This window comes from Pristis pectinata, chromosome 4, assembly GCF_009764475.1.
Source record: "Pristis pectinata isolate sPriPec2 chromosome 4, sPriPec2.1.pri, whole genome shotgun sequence".
Lineage (NCBI taxonomy): Eukaryota > Metazoa > Chordata > Chondrichthyes > Rhinopristiformes > Pristidae > Pristis > Pristis pectinata.
The window spans coordinates 5,875,005-5,894,470 of NC_067408.1; the positions used below are offsets into that span (position 1 = coordinate 5,875,005).

At 42.7% G+C, this 19,466-nt stretch overlaps 2 protein-coding genes across 2 annotated transcripts; both read left to right on the forward strand.

The window, feature by feature from the left end:
- Nucleotides 1-5,822: 5,822 nt before the first annotated feature.
- LOC127569149 (protocadherin-10-like) lies at nucleotides 5,823-8,219 on the forward strand. Its single transcript, XM_052013531.1, has one exon. It carries the CDS (start codon nucleotides 5,823-5,825, stop codon nucleotides 8,217-8,219), a length of 2,397 nt encoding a protein of 798 aa, XP_051869491.1.
- A 7,866-nt stretch (nucleotides 8,220-16,085) lies between these two features.
- Nucleotides 16,086-19,202, forward strand: LOC127569081 (protocadherin gamma-C5-like). Its single transcript, XM_052013415.1, has one exon. It carries the CDS (start codon nucleotides 16,249-16,251, stop codon nucleotides 18,649-18,651), a length of 2,403 nt encoding a protein of 800 aa, XP_051869375.1. The 5' UTR covers nucleotides 16,086-16,248; the 3' UTR covers nucleotides 18,652-19,202.
- Nucleotides 19,203-19,466: the final 264 nt, after the last annotated feature.

The window sequence follows — 19,466 nt, forward strand, 5'->3', positions numbered from 1 at the left end:
TGTTGAGATGCGTAAAGGATAAATCACCCGTGCCTGACCAAGTGTATCCTCGGATACCGTGGGAAGTAAGGGAATAATTTTCTGGGGCCCTGGCAGAGAATTTTGTATCTTTCTTCGCCACGAGTTACGTACCAGAAGACTGGAAGGTGGCTATATTTTTGCCTTTATTTAAGAAGTGATGAAGGTAGGAAAAGAGAAGAGGTCCTGAAGGAGGAATACAAGGCATTAGGGAGAAGGTTGAAAAGTAGGACCTCAAGGGTAGTAATCTCAGGACTACTACCCGTGTCGCGTATCAATGACAGGAAGAATAGAAAGCTCTGGCAGTTAAATGCGTGGCTGAGTGACTGGTGCAAGGGGCAGGGCTTCAGATTCTTGGATACCTGGGACCTTTTTTGGGGGAGGCAAGACCTATTTGCTAAGGATGGGTTGCATCTAAACTCCAAAGGGTCCAATATCCTGGCGGGAATGTTTAATTTAGTTGTAGGGGAGGGTTTAAACTGATCTGGCAGGGGGATGGTAACCAGGATGCTAGGTTACAAGATGCTAAGGTGAGGGAGAAAGTGTATAGAAACGAATCCATTGAGGATGGCAAGAATGACAGGCAGGTGATAAGTCAGGATAATTTACTGAATAATAGAAGTACAACAAATCCGGATGTTAGGATACAGAATGTTAGGATCGGGGATGAGGATGTTCGGATACCGAATGTTAGGATAGGGGATGAGGTCTACACGAACATGTCTAAGATAGTAGGTAGCGAAGATAGTAAGAAGGATGGACAGGTAGAAAGTCAGGATAATCTGCTGATCAATAGAGGTACAATAAAATCAATAGCAGATACCAGTCTAAACATACTATATTTAAATGCACGTAGCATCAGGAATAAAGTAGATGACCTAGTGGCACAACTACAGGTTAATAAATATGACATCGTTGCAATCACTGAGTCGTGGCTTCATGATGGATGTGATTGGGAACTGAATGTCAAGGGGTATACAGTATATAGGAAGGATAGGAGGGTAGGCAGAGGGGGAGGTGTGGCCATGATGGTTAGTAGCGATATAAAATCAATAGAAAGGAAGGACATTGGGTCAGAGGAGGTGGAATCCTTATGGGTGGAGCTGAGAAATAGCAAGGGTAAAAGAACAATAATAGCAGTCATATATAGGCCCCCGAACAGCAGTCAGGAAGTGGACCATAAGTTGCAGATTGAGATAGAAAAAGCATGTCAGAGTGACAATGTGAAGATAATTATGGGGGATTTTAACATGAAGGTGGACTGGGAAATGCAGCAAGGCGGTAGTACTCAGGAGAGTGAGTTTGTGGAATGTCTAAGGGATGTTTTTCTGGAGCAACTTATTGAGGAGCCCACCAGGGGATCGGCTGTTTTGGATTGGGTGCTGTGTAGTGAACCCGAGGTGATTAGGGAACTAAAGGTAAAGGAACCACTGGGAACAAGTGATCACAATATGATTGAGTTTAGTTTCAAGTTTGAGAAGGAGAAGCTGATAACTGGTGTATCGATATTTCAGTGGAATAAGGGAAATTACAAAGGTATGAGAGATGAGTTGGCCCAAATTGATTGGAGGAGTAAGTTAGCTGGAGGGACGGCAGAGGAAAAATGGAAGAAATTTCTGCAGGAAATAAGGACAATGCAGGACAGATATATTCCAAGAAAAAAGAAGGTTTTGAATGGAAAAAAGGCACAGATGTGGATAACGAGGGAGGTGAAGGATAAAATAAAAGCAAAAGGGGCGGCGTACAAAGTAGCAAAAATTAGTGGGAAAACAGAAGATTGGAACGATTTTAAAAATCTGCAGAGAGAAACTAAGAAGGTCATTAGGAAAGCAAAGATGAGTTACGAAAGGAAGCTGGCGGACAACATTCGGAAGGATTCTAAGAGTTTTTTTAAATACATAAGGAATAAAAGAGAGACACGGGTTGACATAGGACCAATTGATAACGGTGCAGGAGGTATTATAATGGATGATAGTGAGATGGCAAGGGAATTGAACGAATATTTTGCATCGGTCTTCACCGTGGAGGACATAAGCAATGTGCCCATTAGTCAGGAGTCTCACGAATTGGAGCTGAGTTCAATTGAGATTAATAGGGAGAAGGTGCTTGGAAAACTAAAGGGGCTTAAGGCTGATAAGTCTCCCGGACCGGATGAGGTGCATCCCCGGGTTCTGAAGGAGGTGGCTGTGGAGATAGCGGAGGCGTTGGCGATTATTTTTCAGGAATCGATAGATTCTGGCATGGTTCCGGAGGACTGGAGGGTAGCGAATGTAGTTCCGTTGTATAAGAAAGGTGGGAGGCAGCACAAAGGCAATTACAGACCTATTAGTCTGACGTCAGTGGTGGGAAAATTATTGGAGTCTATCCTCAAGGAGGAGGTTACCGAATACCTAGAGGCGCAAGGCAAGATAGGACCTAGTCAACATGGTTTTGTGAAGGGGAGGTCCTGTCTGACCAACCTATTGGAGTTTTTTGAAGAAATCACAGGTAGGGTGGATAAGGGAGAGGCGGTAGATGTTGTGTATTTAGACTTTCAAAAGGCCTTCGATAAGGTGCCTCACAAGAGACTGATTAATAAGATGAGAGGTCATGGAATTATGGGCAGGGTAGCAAAATGGGTGGAGAATTGGCTGGTTGGCAGGAAGCAAAGGGTGGAAATAAAAGGATCTCGTTCTGGTTGGTTACCGGTTACTAGTGGTGTGCCGCAGGGGTCGGTGTCGGGGCCTCTCCTTTTTACCTTGTACATCAATGATTTGGATGATGGAATAAATGGTTGTGTGGCTAAGTTTGCGGATGACACCAAGATAAGTGGAGGAGTAGGGAGCATAGAGGAAATAGAAAGAATGCAGAGGGACCTAGACAGTTTAGGAGAATGGGCAAGGAAATGGCAGATGAGATTCAATGTTGAGAAATGTGCAGTTGTACACTTTGGAAGTAGAAATAAGCGGGTAGATTATTATCTAGAAGGAGAGAAGATTGATAGTGCGGTAGTACAAAGGGACTTGGGGGTACTCATACAAGATACCTTAAAAGTTAACCACCAGGTTGGATCGGTGGTTAAGAAAGCGAATGCTATGTTGGCATTCATCTCGAGAGGTATAGTGTATAAAAGTAAGGAAGTGTTGATGAGGCTCTACGGGGCGCTAGTGAGGCCTCATTTGGAATACTGTGCGCAGTTTTGGGCCCAGCATCTTAGGAAGGATGTGCTGACGTTGGAGAGGGTTCAGAGGAGATTTACGAGAATGATTCCAGGAATGAAAGGGCTTAAGTATGATGAGCGTTTGTCGGCTCTTGGACTGTACTCGCTGGAGTACAGAAGGATGAGAGGGGACCTCGTAGCGACATTTAAAATGTTGACAGGTAAGGATAGAGTAGATGTGGCTAGGCTGTTTCCCTTGGTGGGCGTGTCCAGGACCAGAGGGCACAATCTTAGAATTAGAGGGTACAGTTTCAAGACAGAGATGAGGAGAAGTTTCTTTACCCAGAGGGTGGTGAAATTGTGGAACTCCTTGCCACGCACAGCAGTGGAGGCCAGATCAGTGGGGGTATTCAAGGAGGAGATAGACAGATATCTAAATAGTCAGGGTATCAAGGGATATGGGGATAAGGCTGGCAAATGGGATTAGAATAGTTTTTTTTTCTCTCTCTTTTTTTCCCACCCCATTTCTTTTTCCCTTTTCCTTGGAGCAGACTCGGTGGGCCGAATGGCCTGCTTCTTCTCCCTTATCTTGTGATCTTGTGATCTTGTGATCATATATAAGCCAGGGACCTACATGCCAGTACCTTAACATCTGTGGTTGGAAAGTTACTGGAGGGGATTCTGAGGGACAGCATCTACCAGCATTTGGATCGATAAAATTTGATTAAGAGGTGTCAGCATTGCTTTATGCGTGGAAATTTGGGCTTGACAAATCTTCTGACGAGGGTAGGGCGGTAAAAGTTCTCTGCATGGACTTTATCAAGGTTTTTGACAAAGTCCTGTATGGTAAGCTGGTCTAGAACGTGAAATCACATGGAATACAATGTGAGCTAGCCAATTAGATTCAACACTGGCTTGCTGGAAGGGAACAGAAGGTGGCAGTGGAGGGTTATTGTTCAGATTGGAGGTATGTGACCAGTGGTGTACCGCAGGGATCAGAGCTGGGTCCTATGTTTGCCATGTATATTAACGATTTGTGTGTGAATATCGGTGGCATGATTAGTAAATTTGCGGATGACACCAAAATTGGTGGTGTGGTGGACAGGAAAGGAGGTTGTGTAAGATTCCAACAGGATCCAGATTAACTGGGAAAGTGGGACGTGGGATGTCAGATGGAATTTGACTCGGATAAGTATGAACTAATGCATTTTAGGAAGTTAAAGCATTGTGGGGCATAAACAGGACCATAGGATGTGTTGTAGAACAGAGGATCAACAGATAAGAACATAGTTCCCTGAAAATGGCAACACAGATAAACAAGGTGGTCAGGAAGGAATATGGCACACTTGCCTTCATCATTTAGGGCATTGAGTACAAGAGTTGGGACGTCACGTTACAGCTGTAACAGAAGTTGGTGAGACCCCACCTGGAGAATTCCATGCAGCTGTGGTCACTGCACTATAAGGAAGGATGTGATTAAGCTAGAGAGGGTGCAGAAAAGATTCACAAGGTGGGACAGGAGTTCTTGAGTTATAAGGTGAGATTGAGAGTATTTACTCTGGAACAAAGGAGGCTGAGTGGTGACCTTACAGAGGGTTATACAGTTATGAGGGGTATAGACCAGGTGAATTGTCACAATAACGTTTCCAGGCATAGGGCTGTCTTAAACGAGTGGATAAGGGTTTAATGCGAGAGAGCAACGATTTGAAGCGGAACTAAGGGGTACGTTTTTCCCACAGTAGGCGGTGGGTATAGGTATGGCGAACCAGAGGACGTGATAGAGGCAGATAAAATTACAAAGTTTATCGGATATTTGGATAGGTACCCGGATAGGAAATGACCCTAATAGCAGCAGCTCAGGAACATATTTTGGTTGGCACGGACGACTTGGACCGAATAGCTTGATAGCATTGTGTTTAAATCAAGGTCCCTGCGATTTAATAGAACACGTCGAATGGTCGTCGATAGTTCACATACTCTCATTAAACCTAGACCAGTTGGGCCGAAGGGCCTTCTTCTGTGACTTTTTAGCGCTGTATACATGCTGATCGAGGATAAGAGTATTTTTTCGCAGTTCTCAAAGAGTGAAGTGATAACTTGTTCGGTCTTTCGATCACTTTTATTAATAATCGCCTCTGTGTCCAACCGAACTCGAGGTAACGTCGTCAAGAGAACATGATTTCCCTCATTGCTTACAGGTAATTAGCTGTTTTCGTAGGTACATAGTATACAAGGCTGATTAATTCAGCCATTACCTTTTCCTTCAAAATGAGCACCATGACTTTGGAAGACAAACACTGCAAAAGAAATGCAATGATAATGTTTTATAGTTGTACACTGTTAAATAAAAACGAGAACAGTCTAGCTTTAAGGAATGACGATGTTGTTTTTGAAAGGGACTGGTTGTGTCGCTGTACACCAATAAGAATCACGGAAGACGAGATGGATCCAGTGTCCCTCCCACATCACAGAAAATAAGATCAGAATCGACGAGAGCAGCGAGCAGTACGCTTTTAGATTGTGGAATCAATCTGAGAAGGAAAAAGGCCGTGCTTTTATGCATTTAGAATGTAGGTACATTGCTGCAGCAATTTTGTGATACGATTTTTATTCGGTTTGTTCGAGCAGAAGTCTGGATTTGGGAAAAGAATATCAGTGCAGGACAATGGCGGACTCGGCGATGAACGCTGCCAGTGCTTTTAAAACCTGTGCTTTCATGTTTATGGTATGTACTCCGGATCTGATTTTCGGGCGAATTCGGTATTCTATTCCCGAGGAGCTGGAATTAGGGGCATTTGTTGGGAATCTCGCACAGGATTTGAGATTGAATGTACCGCAATTGTCCTCTCGTAAATTGCGGCTAACCTCTGATACCGTAGCACAGTATATGAAGGTTAATTTGGAAAATGGGATTTTGTCTGTTCGTGAAAGAATCGACAGGGAACATGTATGTGGACAACGAAATATTTGTACTATTTCTTTTGAAGTAATACTGGAAAATCCTTTGGAAGTGTACCGCGGGGAAGTGGAGATTCTTGATGTAAATGATAATTCCCCCACTTTCCGAGACAGTACCATTGCTTTACAGATAGCCGAAACGATTGCACCAGGCGTAGGCTTTCCTCTCGAGAGCGCGGAAGATCCCGACATCGGAGTAAATGCAATCACTGCTTATACAATCAGTTCCAGTGAGTACTTTAGCCTAAAGACGCAGACAACCGAGGACGGGTTTATTATTGCCAAATTGCTATTAGAAAAACCTTTGGACAGAGAGGTGCAGTCGTCTTTTCAGTTGGTGCTGACGGCGACGGATGGCGGGACTCCTCAGAGATCCGGCACAGCTCAGATTCACATTACCGTAGTGGACATCAACGATAATCCTCCAGTATTCGATCATGAAATTTACAGGGGCAGCCTGAGGGAAGACGCACCGCGAGGTACCTTGGTGATGAAAGTCAAAGCCACTGACATAGACGAAGGAATGAATGCTGAGCTCACATATGTTTTCAGCAAGCTTGCTTCAGCAAGAGTTCGCGAACTGTTCAGTTTGGACCCCCAGACTGGGGAGATTTGGGTTGAAGGACCTCTAGATTTTGAAGAAGCACAAGATTATTCACTGAATATTCAGGCCGTAGATCAGGGGTTGCCTGCAATGTTAGCGGACTCGAAAGTGTTGATCAAGGTAATTGATGTAAACGACAACGCACCTGAGGTAAAAGTGACTTCAGGTGTCAGCAAAATTCCGGAAAATTCTCCGCTAGGGACGATTATAACGTTGATCAATGTTATCGATCGTGATTCTGGAGCAAACGGACAGTTTCACTGTGACATACCAAAGCACCTACCCTTTAGGCTTCAAATATCGTCGAAGAATCATTATGAATTGATTACCAGTGAACCGTTGGACCGCGAATCTGTCCCTGAGTACAAAATACCTTTTGTAGCCCGGGACTTGGGTTCGCCTTCACTATCAACACATGAAAACATTCAGATTGTAATATCTGATATAAACGATAATGAACCACGTTTTTCAGAATCTTCCTACAACATATATGTAATGGAAAACAACACTCCAGGAACTTCTATTTTCGCAGTAACCGCGTCCGATCTTGATCTGGACCTGAATTCCCATGTTTCCTATGCCCTTCAGGAGAAACTTATCCAAAACTTGCCAATGTCTAGTTACCTCAGCATCAACTCCATGAACGGCAGCATTTATGCGCTACGCTCTTTTGACTATGAGGAACTCAAAAGCTTCCAAATCTATGTTCAAGCTCATGACGCGGGAGTGCCCCCGCTGAGCAGCAGCGTTACAGTGAATGTGATCATCCTGGATCAAAATGACAACCCTCCGGTAATTGTTTCACCTTCAGCACAGAGAGGATCAGCAGCAATAGAGGTCCTGCCCCAGTCAGCCGGCCAAGGGTATTTGGTCACCAAGATAATGGCAACTGATGAAGATTCTGGTCAGAACGCGCGTCTACTTTATCAGATGGTGAAATCTACTGAACCCAGTTTGTTCAACGTTGGGCAGAGCACCGGTGAAATCAGAACAGCTCGCAACATTTTGGAGTCCGATCCCACCACACAAACTTTGGTCATCTTGGTGAAGGATAATGGGCAGCCGAGCCTCTCCAGCACGGTTACAATCCAAATTAGAATTATGGAGAATATCACTGAAAGGATCACTGAAAGTAATAACTTGGTGTCGAGTCCGGAAAATTTCTCTGATCTAAATCTTTATTTTATCGTTATCTTCGCTTGCACTTCCATTCTCTTCCTTGTGGCGATTATTCTGCTGATTGGTATTAAATGTAAGCAGGATAGAACTATTACCCAGGAGTATAATTCTCCCAGCTGTTGTTACAAATGTGGAGATTCAAATGATACGTTCAATCACAGACCTGCAATGGAGGAAACGTTGCGCTACCCTGGGACTGGCCGCATTGTTCGTGTGCCAGAAGTGCACCATTACTCCGTCAGTCTGTCTCCAGAATCAGCGAAGAGCGATTTTCTCTTTTTGAAGCCATGCGGCGCTCCCACGTCTCGTGTTCAATGCTAAATTACAACGATCAGGCTTAGGAACATAATGGCGGTCAAAGTATGAATCCAGCAAAGTGGACCGCGTGAAAAATATTTACATAAATATTCAGCTTCATATTTTCCTTTTTTGGTTTTCGGTAATAAATAGAGCTGTGTTGTTATGGTCGAAAATGAAAGATCTGGTCTCTGAGATCCAAGTGTCTAAAACTGGTATCTGAATTTCGAAAAGCATTCTTTGACGAGTAACAAATGACCTGCAGACTTCGGTTGTCTTCAGTCAACAGAACAATGGATCTTGGAGCATGGACCAAGTGAAGTTTGGTCTTCGTCAAATTAACAAGATTGTGTCTGAATACTGAGAAATCATCGTTCATTCCATTGAGGCCTGAGATGTACATTCTTAGAATGTGCACCCTAAATTATTTAGCAGAAACATGCAAGGGGCGCAGAACAACTTCTACCAATTTTGAACGTAGTTACAACAAAGCATATAAAATCCGGGCAAAAAGGTTTATTCCATCACGTTATATTCAATATGGTTGGTGCAGTCATACATTGCATTGTTTGCTTCAATCATCAGGCTCTGAAATAAGACCATTCAGTGCAGTAGGTCCATGTCTTTGATTATATTCCATACGAGCCTTGTTCCATCACTTATTATCCATTCCTCCGCATGAGCATCCTTACAGTTTGATGACAAATATTTGGATTAACATTTAATTTTAAACGGTCTGTAAATATTTGTTGTAGACCAAAAGCACTCAGATGTAATGCGGATTTTACATGGAAAAAAATTATGAAATCACAAGTAAAAGCATATTTGCTGTTCTAAGGCATAGCATTTCAGACCACTGAGATTTTATATTCTGTAAAAGAATAAAATCATTCTATCTGACACAAAATAAAAGCTGACAATGAACCCCACGCTCACAGCAGGTTTCTGGCCAGGATCACAATAGGATCTCTTCCTTTAGTTTCTACTCATTTTTCCGCTGTATTTATTTCTTTGTCACTTCAATGGAGTTGTTAACGCATTTATATTAGATGTTCTGTTCTACTTTACCTTCTCTGTTACAGGGTGAATAACAAGCAAGTGTTTAGAAATTGTGACTTGTGGCTTTGTTTAGGACAAGACTTCTTTAACATTGAACTGTGGAAAGTTGGAATTTAAGGCAAGTATTTTCCCCCAGAACATCCTTGGTAAAGCAGTGAAACATACGAGACAGTCAGTGGGTGAGTGCGCTCTAAACTCTCAATGTGTTCCTTGTAGTTTTAGGCCGCATTACAGAACCAAGGGGGTCACATTCAAAACTTTAAAAATAATGTTTATTTTCTGTGATAAATGAACAATGAGTAAACACTTCATAAAATCTGCTCGTCTTAGTTTGGTTTCTTTGCTGGTATAGTTGCAATTACACCTGCACTGGTTTCTGCCAGTTTAACAAGGCGTCAGTTGTTTTACCAGCTGTGTTGCAAAAGTAGGATAAATGGCAGACGTCCAGCGCTTACATGATACGGAAAGCATTTTATCGTTGTTGCTCCAACCAGTCTACTCGAAATTAAAGTTACTGCGAGCCCCAAATCGCCTTCTTGGTGTCAAGCCCGAATTGTAAACATGCGCCCCGTTCACAATTCTGACATGACCAATGGTACTGACTGCAGTAATTTGAGAAGAACTTTGTGGACAAAACAGGCTACATTTTTGGACCATATCAAACGAACTGGGAACTGCAGTCAACAGCATAAAAGAGATTCGTCAGAAGAAATGAGAAATTAGACAGGTCACGAGGAGCTGACTGATAATCACTATCAATGGTAAGAATGCTGAAAACTAGCTAAGTAACATAAGGAAGTCAAGGAGGGTTATTCTAGTAATCTCGGTACTGTGGATGGTTTCAATGAATGAAAATTCAAGATCTGAAATAATATATTCCTCCTTTTCGCATCGTATTCTCGGGGAAATGGTTTCTAATGGGCCGGATATCCTGAAAGGCCAGTCACTGGCTATGTCGTAAGTACATCTGGATGTACTTTACGCTGTTCTCTCTTCCGGCGCAATCTCTATTGAATCCTGTCGGAAATGTTTCGTACTCTTGTCGCACGATTCCAGCCTGAGCGAAGACTACCAACGCGCGCTGAACACCATGTTATTTCCCTCTCACTCTCCCGCGACCGCCCCCATCTCTCTCTCTCCCCATATCTCCCTCCCCCTCTCGCATTACATGTAAAATACTCGTGGTGCCGCGTTAGCATGTGGGAATATGATTAAGATATAATACTTATATTACAAATATTACGATTGAGTTGAGCTCCAGGAATGGCTAAAATGCAAACGTGGGTTCTCTTCTTTCAGTAAGGGGATTAGAGTGTACTATACTGCTTCATGGTAAATGTCATGGTTAAAGGCTGTCCCAGCAAGCGCTCTAACCTGTTGATGCATTATTTATTGAGAAAAACCTGGGAATAACATTTACTTTCCAGTCCTTTTCATTTCAGATTAACTCAAATCCCGTTTTCAACCTTTCCTGATTGTTCTCTTGCACCACTGTGTGACTTAATTTGAGTTCCACAAACTCGAAATTAAAGTTACTGCGAGTCCCAAAACGCCTTCTTGGTGTCAAGCCCGAATTGTAAACATGCGCCCCGTTCACAATTCTGACATGAGTGAGTATGACCAATGGTACTGACTGCAGTAATTTGAGAAGAACTTTGTGGACAAAACAGGCTACATTTCTTCAGCTCTCTTGTACCCTCAGCAGATTCAAGTACAATGCTGCAATATGTGTCGTTTTGTCTTCTATGTGCAGTTTGAGATCCAAACGCAGTGTCAAGCACATTCCCTGACTAAAAGAAATGAAATCTTCCTGATTTTTCGACTATGAAGTGTATAGGGTTGAGGCTAATTATTTTTTTTAAATATGCGATAAATGTTTCGAAGGAACCCTGGGTAGATTGACCTTAGTCTATATCAAACAATTCCTCATAGCCCGAGGATTACATGCAGGTGCTATGAGGTACTTCGCGTGACACCTGACCAACCGATCTGTCCATTTATTCTTTTAGAAAACATTTGTCCGGTGCATTTAATTGGTGCTTGCGTTGTTCCAGACGAAATGAGAGCGCCAGTCCCTTCCGATGGCTTGACTCAATCGGAAGACTTTACCAAAACAACAATCCAGATGAGCCAATTCATGTCGACAACAGCAGAGTCCCGACCGCGGACGTGAAGGCAGGGAGAAACGCTCAGCGATCTCATCGTCTCGCGTGGACACGTGGCCGGTTTGAAGACGGGTAAGAAGATGCCTACATCTGTTGGTTTATCATCTGATGAAATAAAAATTGTCGAAGGTGCATTGGACTTATTTACATTTGTAATGTGGATGATTGTTTTACAGATTGGACACAGTAAGGATATCAGATCCATAATCTCATTGGCCTCATTTTAAAACTGCGGTGAAACGGTGAATATGGAAAACGAGTCTTTACTGAGAGAATGCGAGAAGATGAACAGCTCTGTGGATCAATGCTTGAGTGAATCCTTTAATTTTAAATTGTTGAAACATCTTTGGCGATAAATTATTTTGAGACGAAGATCCTCAAATTTCCGAGAGCACTATTCATTTTTTTCAAGGTAGCTGATTCCATCACTGCAGTTCTGAGATCATCGGCTGGCGCAGCTTGACATTGACTACTTCCGAAAGTGAGACTTAATGTGTCGATACCAATACCGTCGACTTTTGTTTATGCGGCTCAACTACACGCTTTGACCACCGACAACTCTAAAACATTCAGACCCACATAACAAAAACACAATACTTTCATCATTGCTTCATGGTGTGGAACAGCTGCAGTGGCCATGTGCCCTACTAAGTGGATCCTCGAACGCTCTCACCAAAATAATTGAACTGAAGCGGATTCTGGTTAAAGCGGGAGGCTATACCATCAAATGAAAGCAACTGTCGAAACTGAATTAAATTTGGAAAATTCAGCACAGTCTTAAGTCACTTTGAGAAAAATCTCGCAATCTTCGGTGATCTGGCGCATTGATTTCACCCGAGACTCTGCAGATATATTTCCGTTTCATAATGGTCAACGTTACGAAGATGGGCGAATGAAAGCGAATAAGCTTCTAAGAAATCTTAAATGTGATTCAGTGAGGAATGACACAGACGGTTGCGTGTTCAAACCGCAATCCAGGGACTGCAACAGACCATAAAAATCTGATTCTCCTGTGAGGGTTTGTGAGGCGCTGCACTGAATGCAGTGTTGCTTCTCAGATGAGGGGTTGAAGTATGCTCCTGTTTGTTCGTTCAGGTGGGCCGGCAACGTCATACGGCAAAATACGTCGGCGACGTAGTGATTAAATGAGCAGAATAATAATCCAGAAATCTGGACTCTTGATGCAGTTTATATCCCACCAAGAGACATTTAGAATTTAAATTAATTTAATATCTGGAATTTGAAAAAAAAGCTTTCCTGCTGAATACGGCACAGACTGCAGGACTGTCTTAAAACGGACAGTTCTCATATCGGATGTAAAATATCAGCGTTAACTGGTCTGGCCTATGTATAACTCCTGATCCACGCAGGTAATTTAAATTCTACCGTATTTTCCAAACGATATTTTAGGCCCACCTGATAGAACAGAGGGGAGTATTCTCACATGAGTCACCATGCCATGGTCCTTGCAGCACTTCATACATACTGAATAAGAGAGTCAAATGTCGTATATCTGTGTTGGTCCCTGGATTAAAGTTTAAGCACACTACCATCTACCTCAAGAATTCCTCCCCTTAGTTTGAAAAATTCTATGAAGATTATTAGTTTCCAATATTCCTTTCAGAACCATCGATCACAATTGAACAAAGGATTGTATCAAGAGTCCAGTAACTTGGGTAGAATCTCAGCCAATTTTTGCACAGTGAGGGCAGGGATGCCGCTTGAAATAATTGAGCAGTTCTTTAGTCCGGGACAACCTGGTGTCTGCCTCTGATCAACTTCGACAAAGGGCACAGCCGTTAGTTTCATCATTTCTCAGCGCCAGAGACCAGGGTAAGATTCTGACCACTGGAGCTGTCCTTTGGGAATTTTTACCTTCTCTGCACGAGGGATTCCTCCAGGCTTTCCGATTTCTTCCCGAGTCCCAAAGATGTACTGGTAGGTTAATTGGCGCTGTAAATCCCCCCTAAGTGTCGTTTAATAGCAAAGAAAAGATTCAAATGGCAGCTGATGAGCATGTCTGGGAGAGAATCTTTGGGGGAATGGGACCAATGGAATTCTTCCACCACCCTCAGCCATCGGCACTGGCGTGGGCTAAATGCCCAGCTTCCATTTTGTTAGAGATACAGGACTCTGAAATGGCCGAGCAAACTACTCAATTCGGGGACAATCAGGAATGGGCCTTGCAAATTTATCACCGTTCCCGAAAATTATCTACAAACTTCAGAAGAAAGTAGAGTTATGAACATTCTGTTTGTCTCTAAATAATCAATGAATACAAACGAATGCTAATCCGTATTTTTACGCTTTTCCAACCGAGTGTAAATTCGTTTGCGAATTGCCTAAATTATAATTGTGACACACTCGGAAAATATTCCATTAGCTACAGCACATTCTAGAGCCTCGTGAAACTCGTTACAGCAATGAAAGTCTTCAAAATTCCTTTGATGTTTATAATTTTCCCTGCGTTCCTTTGCATTTCTTGCGACCATGTATGATAGGAATTGTATATTCGGAAGAGTATTCACTTAATATTAATTGCCATATATTGCCTTCTATTTAGTGTGAATCATTTTCACCACGTTTGTCATTTTGAAAGAGGATAATGATAAATTTGGATTTATTTACTTATGTTGTATCATGATGTTTTACTGGTTCTTTAGCCACCGACTTTAACATTTCGGAAGATTGCGATATTTCACACATATTAAAGGGATATTTTTTCTAAGTTACAGCCAGCACAGGTAATTTTTTTTATTATTATCACATGCACCGAGGTGCAGTGAAAAACTTTGTTTTGCATGCCATCCATGCAGATCATTTCATCACATCAGTTCATCGAGGAGTACAAGGGAAAAGCAATTATATAATGCAGAATATAGTGTTACAGTTACAGAGAAAGCGGAGTGCAGCCAGAGGATACGATGCAAGGTGATTACAAGGTAGATTGTGATGTCAAGAGTCTATTTTAACGTACTGGAGGTCCATTCAGTAGTCTCATAACAACGGGATAGAAGCTGACCTTGAGACTGGTGGTACTTGCTTTCACACCATTTATCTTCTGCCAGATGGGATGTGGGGAGAAGAAATAATGGCCGAGGTGTGGGGACCTTTGATTATGCTGACTGCATTACCGGGATAGCGAGAAGTGTGGACACAGTCCATTGAGGGAAGGCTCGTTTTCACTATGTTCAGAGCTGTGTCCACCACTCTCTGCAGTTTCTCGTTGTCACCGTCAGAGCATTTGCCATACCAAGCATTGATGCATCTGGATAGGATGCTTTCTGTGGTGCATCACCAAAAATTAGTAAGCGTCAACGGGAACATACCGAATTTCTATAGCCTCCTGAGGAAGTAGAGCTACCTGCTTGCTATTTTGGCAATGACGTTTATGTGGTTGGAGCAAGACAGCCTAGTGGTGATGCTTAATCCTGGGAACATGAAACCTCAACCATCTCGACCTCAGCACCATTGATGTAATCAGCAGTGTGTGCACCGCCCCCTGTCCTGAAGTTAATGACCAACTCCGTTTTGCTGACATTGAGGGAAAGGTTGTTGTAATGACACCATGACCGTCGGTTCGTTATCCCCTTCCTGTACTCTGACTTATCATTATTTGAGATTCGGCCCACTCTGGTGATGTCATCTGCAAACTCGTGGAAGGAGTTAGAGCAGAAGCTATCCATGCAGTCCTGAGTGTATTGGGAGTAGAGTCGGGAGCTGAGAATACAGCCTTTTGGAGCGCCAGTGTTGGGGATAATTGTGGCGGAGGTGTTGCCTGTCTTATGGACTGCAGTCTGTTCGTCAGAATGTCAAGGATCCAGTTGCAAAGGGAGGTGTTGAATCCCAGGCTTAAGTGATTGGAGACAAGCTTGCGTGGAATTTATTGAAGGCAGAGCTGTATTCAATAAACAGTACTCTGACGTAAGTGTCGTTATTATCCAAATGCCACAGTGTAGGTCCAGGGAGATGATGTCCGCCCTGGACCTGTTTAGGTGGTAGGCGAATTTCAGCAGGTCGAGGTGTACTGTGAGGCTGGAGCTGATGTGTCCCATGGCCTACAGGCATCAAAAGCAATTGAATAATGGTGTCCTAGTTCGGGAAATTCATACTGCAATAACTCAAAATGAATATCTTTTCTGTCGGTTAAGCGTTCGCCTTGACATAAAACTTATTTAACAGTAATACTCACGGGTTACTTTTTTATTCATTGTCAACCAGTGAATTGATATGTTGGGCAGTCAATGTATCGTTTTTGATAATGCAGTCACTGAGTTTAATCGGCACCAAGCCTGGATATCGGGCCAAGATATACGTTTGCCTGATTGGCTGCCGTCAATGATCTGTTTTCGTCCCATATTGCGTAGTTAGTGCATCGTTGGTGAGGCTCATTATTCTTGCTATGATTGTTCCCTAATGACCGTATCATGACATTGGAAGACAGATGATGCAATAGAAAGGGAATTGTTAATATATCAAAGGCTAAGATTTGTGGTTGAACACTATTAAATATGCACGAGAACAGTCTCCCTTTAAGAACTGTCGATGTAGTTGCTGAAAGGGACTGGTTGTGTCGCTGTGTACCAATTAGAATCTCAAACGCAGCAATGGATCCATTGTCCCTCCTCCTTCACAGCAAAAAAGATCAGAATCGCCGCTAAAAAAACGAACAGTGTGCGTTTACATTGTGGAATCAAGCTGAGGGAAAGAAACTCCACGTATTTATGGATTCGTAATGTACATTCTGCGAGAATGATTTTGTGGTAAGACCAGTTTTCTGGTTTAATCGAGCAGGAGCCGGAATTTGGAAAATAATTCAGTGCGGAACAATGGCGAACTGGGATATCAGCAACGCCTATGTTTTCACAACGTTTGCTTTCTTGATTCTGGTATGTACACCCGATCTGATTTTCGGTCAAATTCGCTATTCTATTCCCGAGGAAATAAATGAAGGAGCGGTTGTTGGGAATATCGCTCAAGATTTGGGACTAAATATACAGCAATTGTCCTCTCGTCGTTTTCGGCTGACGTCTGACGACGGAGAGCAGTACATGAAGGTTAATTTGGATAATGGTATTTTGTCTATTCGTAAAAGAATTGACAGGGAGAACGTCTGTGGACAAACACCTACGTGTACTATTCATTTTAAAATCATATTGGAAAAACCGTTGGCGGTGTATCCCGGAGAAATGGAGATTCTCGATGTGAATGATAACTCTCCCACTTTTCGGGAGAGCAACATCGTCTTACAGATATCAGAAGCGATTACACCAGGGGTACAGTTTCCTCTGGAGAGTGCGGAAGATCCGGACAGCGGAATAAACACAGTCGCTGCTTACACACTCAGTTCCAGCGAGTACTTTAGTATAAAGACGCAAAGAACCGAGGACGATAATATACTTGCCAAGTTGCTCTTGGACAAACCTTTGGACAGAGAGCGACAGACCTCCTTTCAGCTGGTCCTGACAGCGACTGATGGTGGGACCCCTCAGAGATCCGGCACAGCTCTGATTCTTATTACTGTACTGGACAACAATGATAATCCTCCAGTATTTGATCATGAAATTTACAGGAGCAGCTTAAGAGAAAACACACCCGTTGGTACTTTGGTGATAAAAGTCAAAGCTAATGATCTGGACGAAGGTGTGAATGCTGAGCTAACATATTCCTTCAGCAAACTAACTTCACCAAGAATTCGCGAATTATTTAGTATAGATCCCGACATCGGGGAAATTCGAACTGAAGGAGAAGTAGATTTTGAAGAAGCAAACAGCTATTCAATCGATGTTCAAGCTGTTGACCACGGATCACCTGCTATTACTGGACACTCCAACGTGTTGATTAAAGTAATTGATGAAAACGACAACGCACCCGAGATAAAAGTGACATCAGGCACGAGCAACTTTCCGGAAAATGCTCCACCGGGAACTTTAATTACTTTGATTAATGTTATCGATCGTGATTCTGGAGCAAACGGTGATATCTACTGCAAGATATCAAAGAATATCCCATTTAATCTTCAAACATCGTCGAAGAATCATTATGAGTTGATTACCAGTGAACCTTTGGACCGCGAATCTGTCCCTGAGTATAAAATAAATGTTATTGCCCTGGACATGGGTTCGCCTTCACTCTCAAGTAATAAAACCATACACATTGTACTTTCAGATGTGAATGATAACGCACCACGGTTTGAGAAAACCTCATACAACATATATGTGATGGAAAACAACGCTCCGGGTGTTTCTATTTTCGCAGTAACTGCATCCGATCCTGACCTTGGCCAGAATTCCTATATTTCGTACTCCATCCTGGAGAATCTTATCCACGACTTTCCAATCTCTAGCTATGTGAATATTAACTCGATGAACGGCAGCATTTACGCGCTGGGCTCTTTTGACTACGAACAACTCAAAACCTTCCAAATCTATATTCAAGCCCGTGACGCTGGAGTGCCCCCGCTGAGCAGCAGAACTACAGTGAATGTGATCATCCTGGATCAAAATGACAACACACCCGTAATTGTTTCACCTTCAGCAAAGAGTGGATCAGCATCAGTGGAGATCCTGCCCCAGTCAGCTGGCCAAGGTTACTTGGTCACCAAGATAATGGCAACTGATGCAGATTCTGGTCAGAACGCGCGCCTACTTTATCAGCTGGTGAAATCTACTGATCCCAGTTTGTTCAACGTTGGGCAGAGCACCGGTGAAATCAGAACTGCTCGCAACATTTTGATGGCGGATACCACCACGCAAACCCTCGTCATCTTGGTGAAAGACAATGGGCAGCCAAGCCTCTCCAGCACGGTTACAATCCAAATTACAATTCTGGAGAACATCACTGAAAGAATCACTGAAAGCAATAACTTCGTGTCGAGTCCGGAAAATTTCTCTGATCTGAATCTTTACTTAATCGTTATTTTCGCTTGCACTTCCGTTCTATTTCTTGTGACCATCCTTCTGCTGATTGGTATCAAATGCAAACAAGAGGGGAATGTTACCCAACAGTATAATTCTCCAAGTTGTTTTTGCAGACGTGGAGAGTCTCGCGATGAGTTTAATCGGAGATCTCAAATGGAGGAAACCTTACGCTATCCTGGGACTGGCCGTGTAGTCCGCGTGCCAGAAGCGCACCAATACTCGGTCTGTCTGTCTCCAGACTCATCAAAGAGCGAGTTTCTCTTTTTGAAGCCGTGCGCCGCTCCCACACCTCACCCCGATGCAAAATTATAATCAAGTGGTAATCTCAAGGGTTGACCAGTTTACTTGCTGTCTTTTTTGTTCATCCAGCAATATGATTGGTTGCGACTGAAAGATTTAAGGAAATATTCCACGTTTACGTGTTATTATTTTCTTGATTCCTGGCGTATGGTGTCGAAAATGAAAGAACCAGTGACTTGAATTCAACCATGTGAAACTGACATCTGGTCACTCTGAAGGAAACAAACAACTGGTCACCGTATGACCTCCATCTTTTCGTTGTCATCGGGGCAATCGGATAAAGAATTTGGCGCATGGATCAAGATATCAGACCTGAAATATAATATTGAAAAATTGCGATCAAAACATTCCTTATCACATCGAAAGGTATTCTGAATGAAGTACTGAGATTTTGTAGTCATAATGAATCCTGTATGGAGCAATGTAACTGGTACGAATTTTAAAGTGCAATGAATCAAACAAAGGCAGAGTTATAAAGTTCATTTTGTTGCATTATTTTAGGAATGGTTTGTCCAGTCTTGTTTTATGTACTTTAAGCAATATATCAGATTCAGGAATAGGGTCATACGGCGCAGTAAGAACACGTCCTTGATTATACTCCACCCGAGACTAATTCTATCACCTATCACTTATTCCTCTATATTGTCGTGTTTATAACGGCTTGAAAAATTATTTTAATTCACATTAAATCTCAACAGATCTCAGCTGTTTGGTTAACACCGAAAGTCCACGGGGACAACCATGTTTGTATTGACAAATTAATATTGGAAAAAAAAACCTCAAAGTTACGTTTTCAATCCCGAGGTTTAGTGCTGAATAAAATTGAA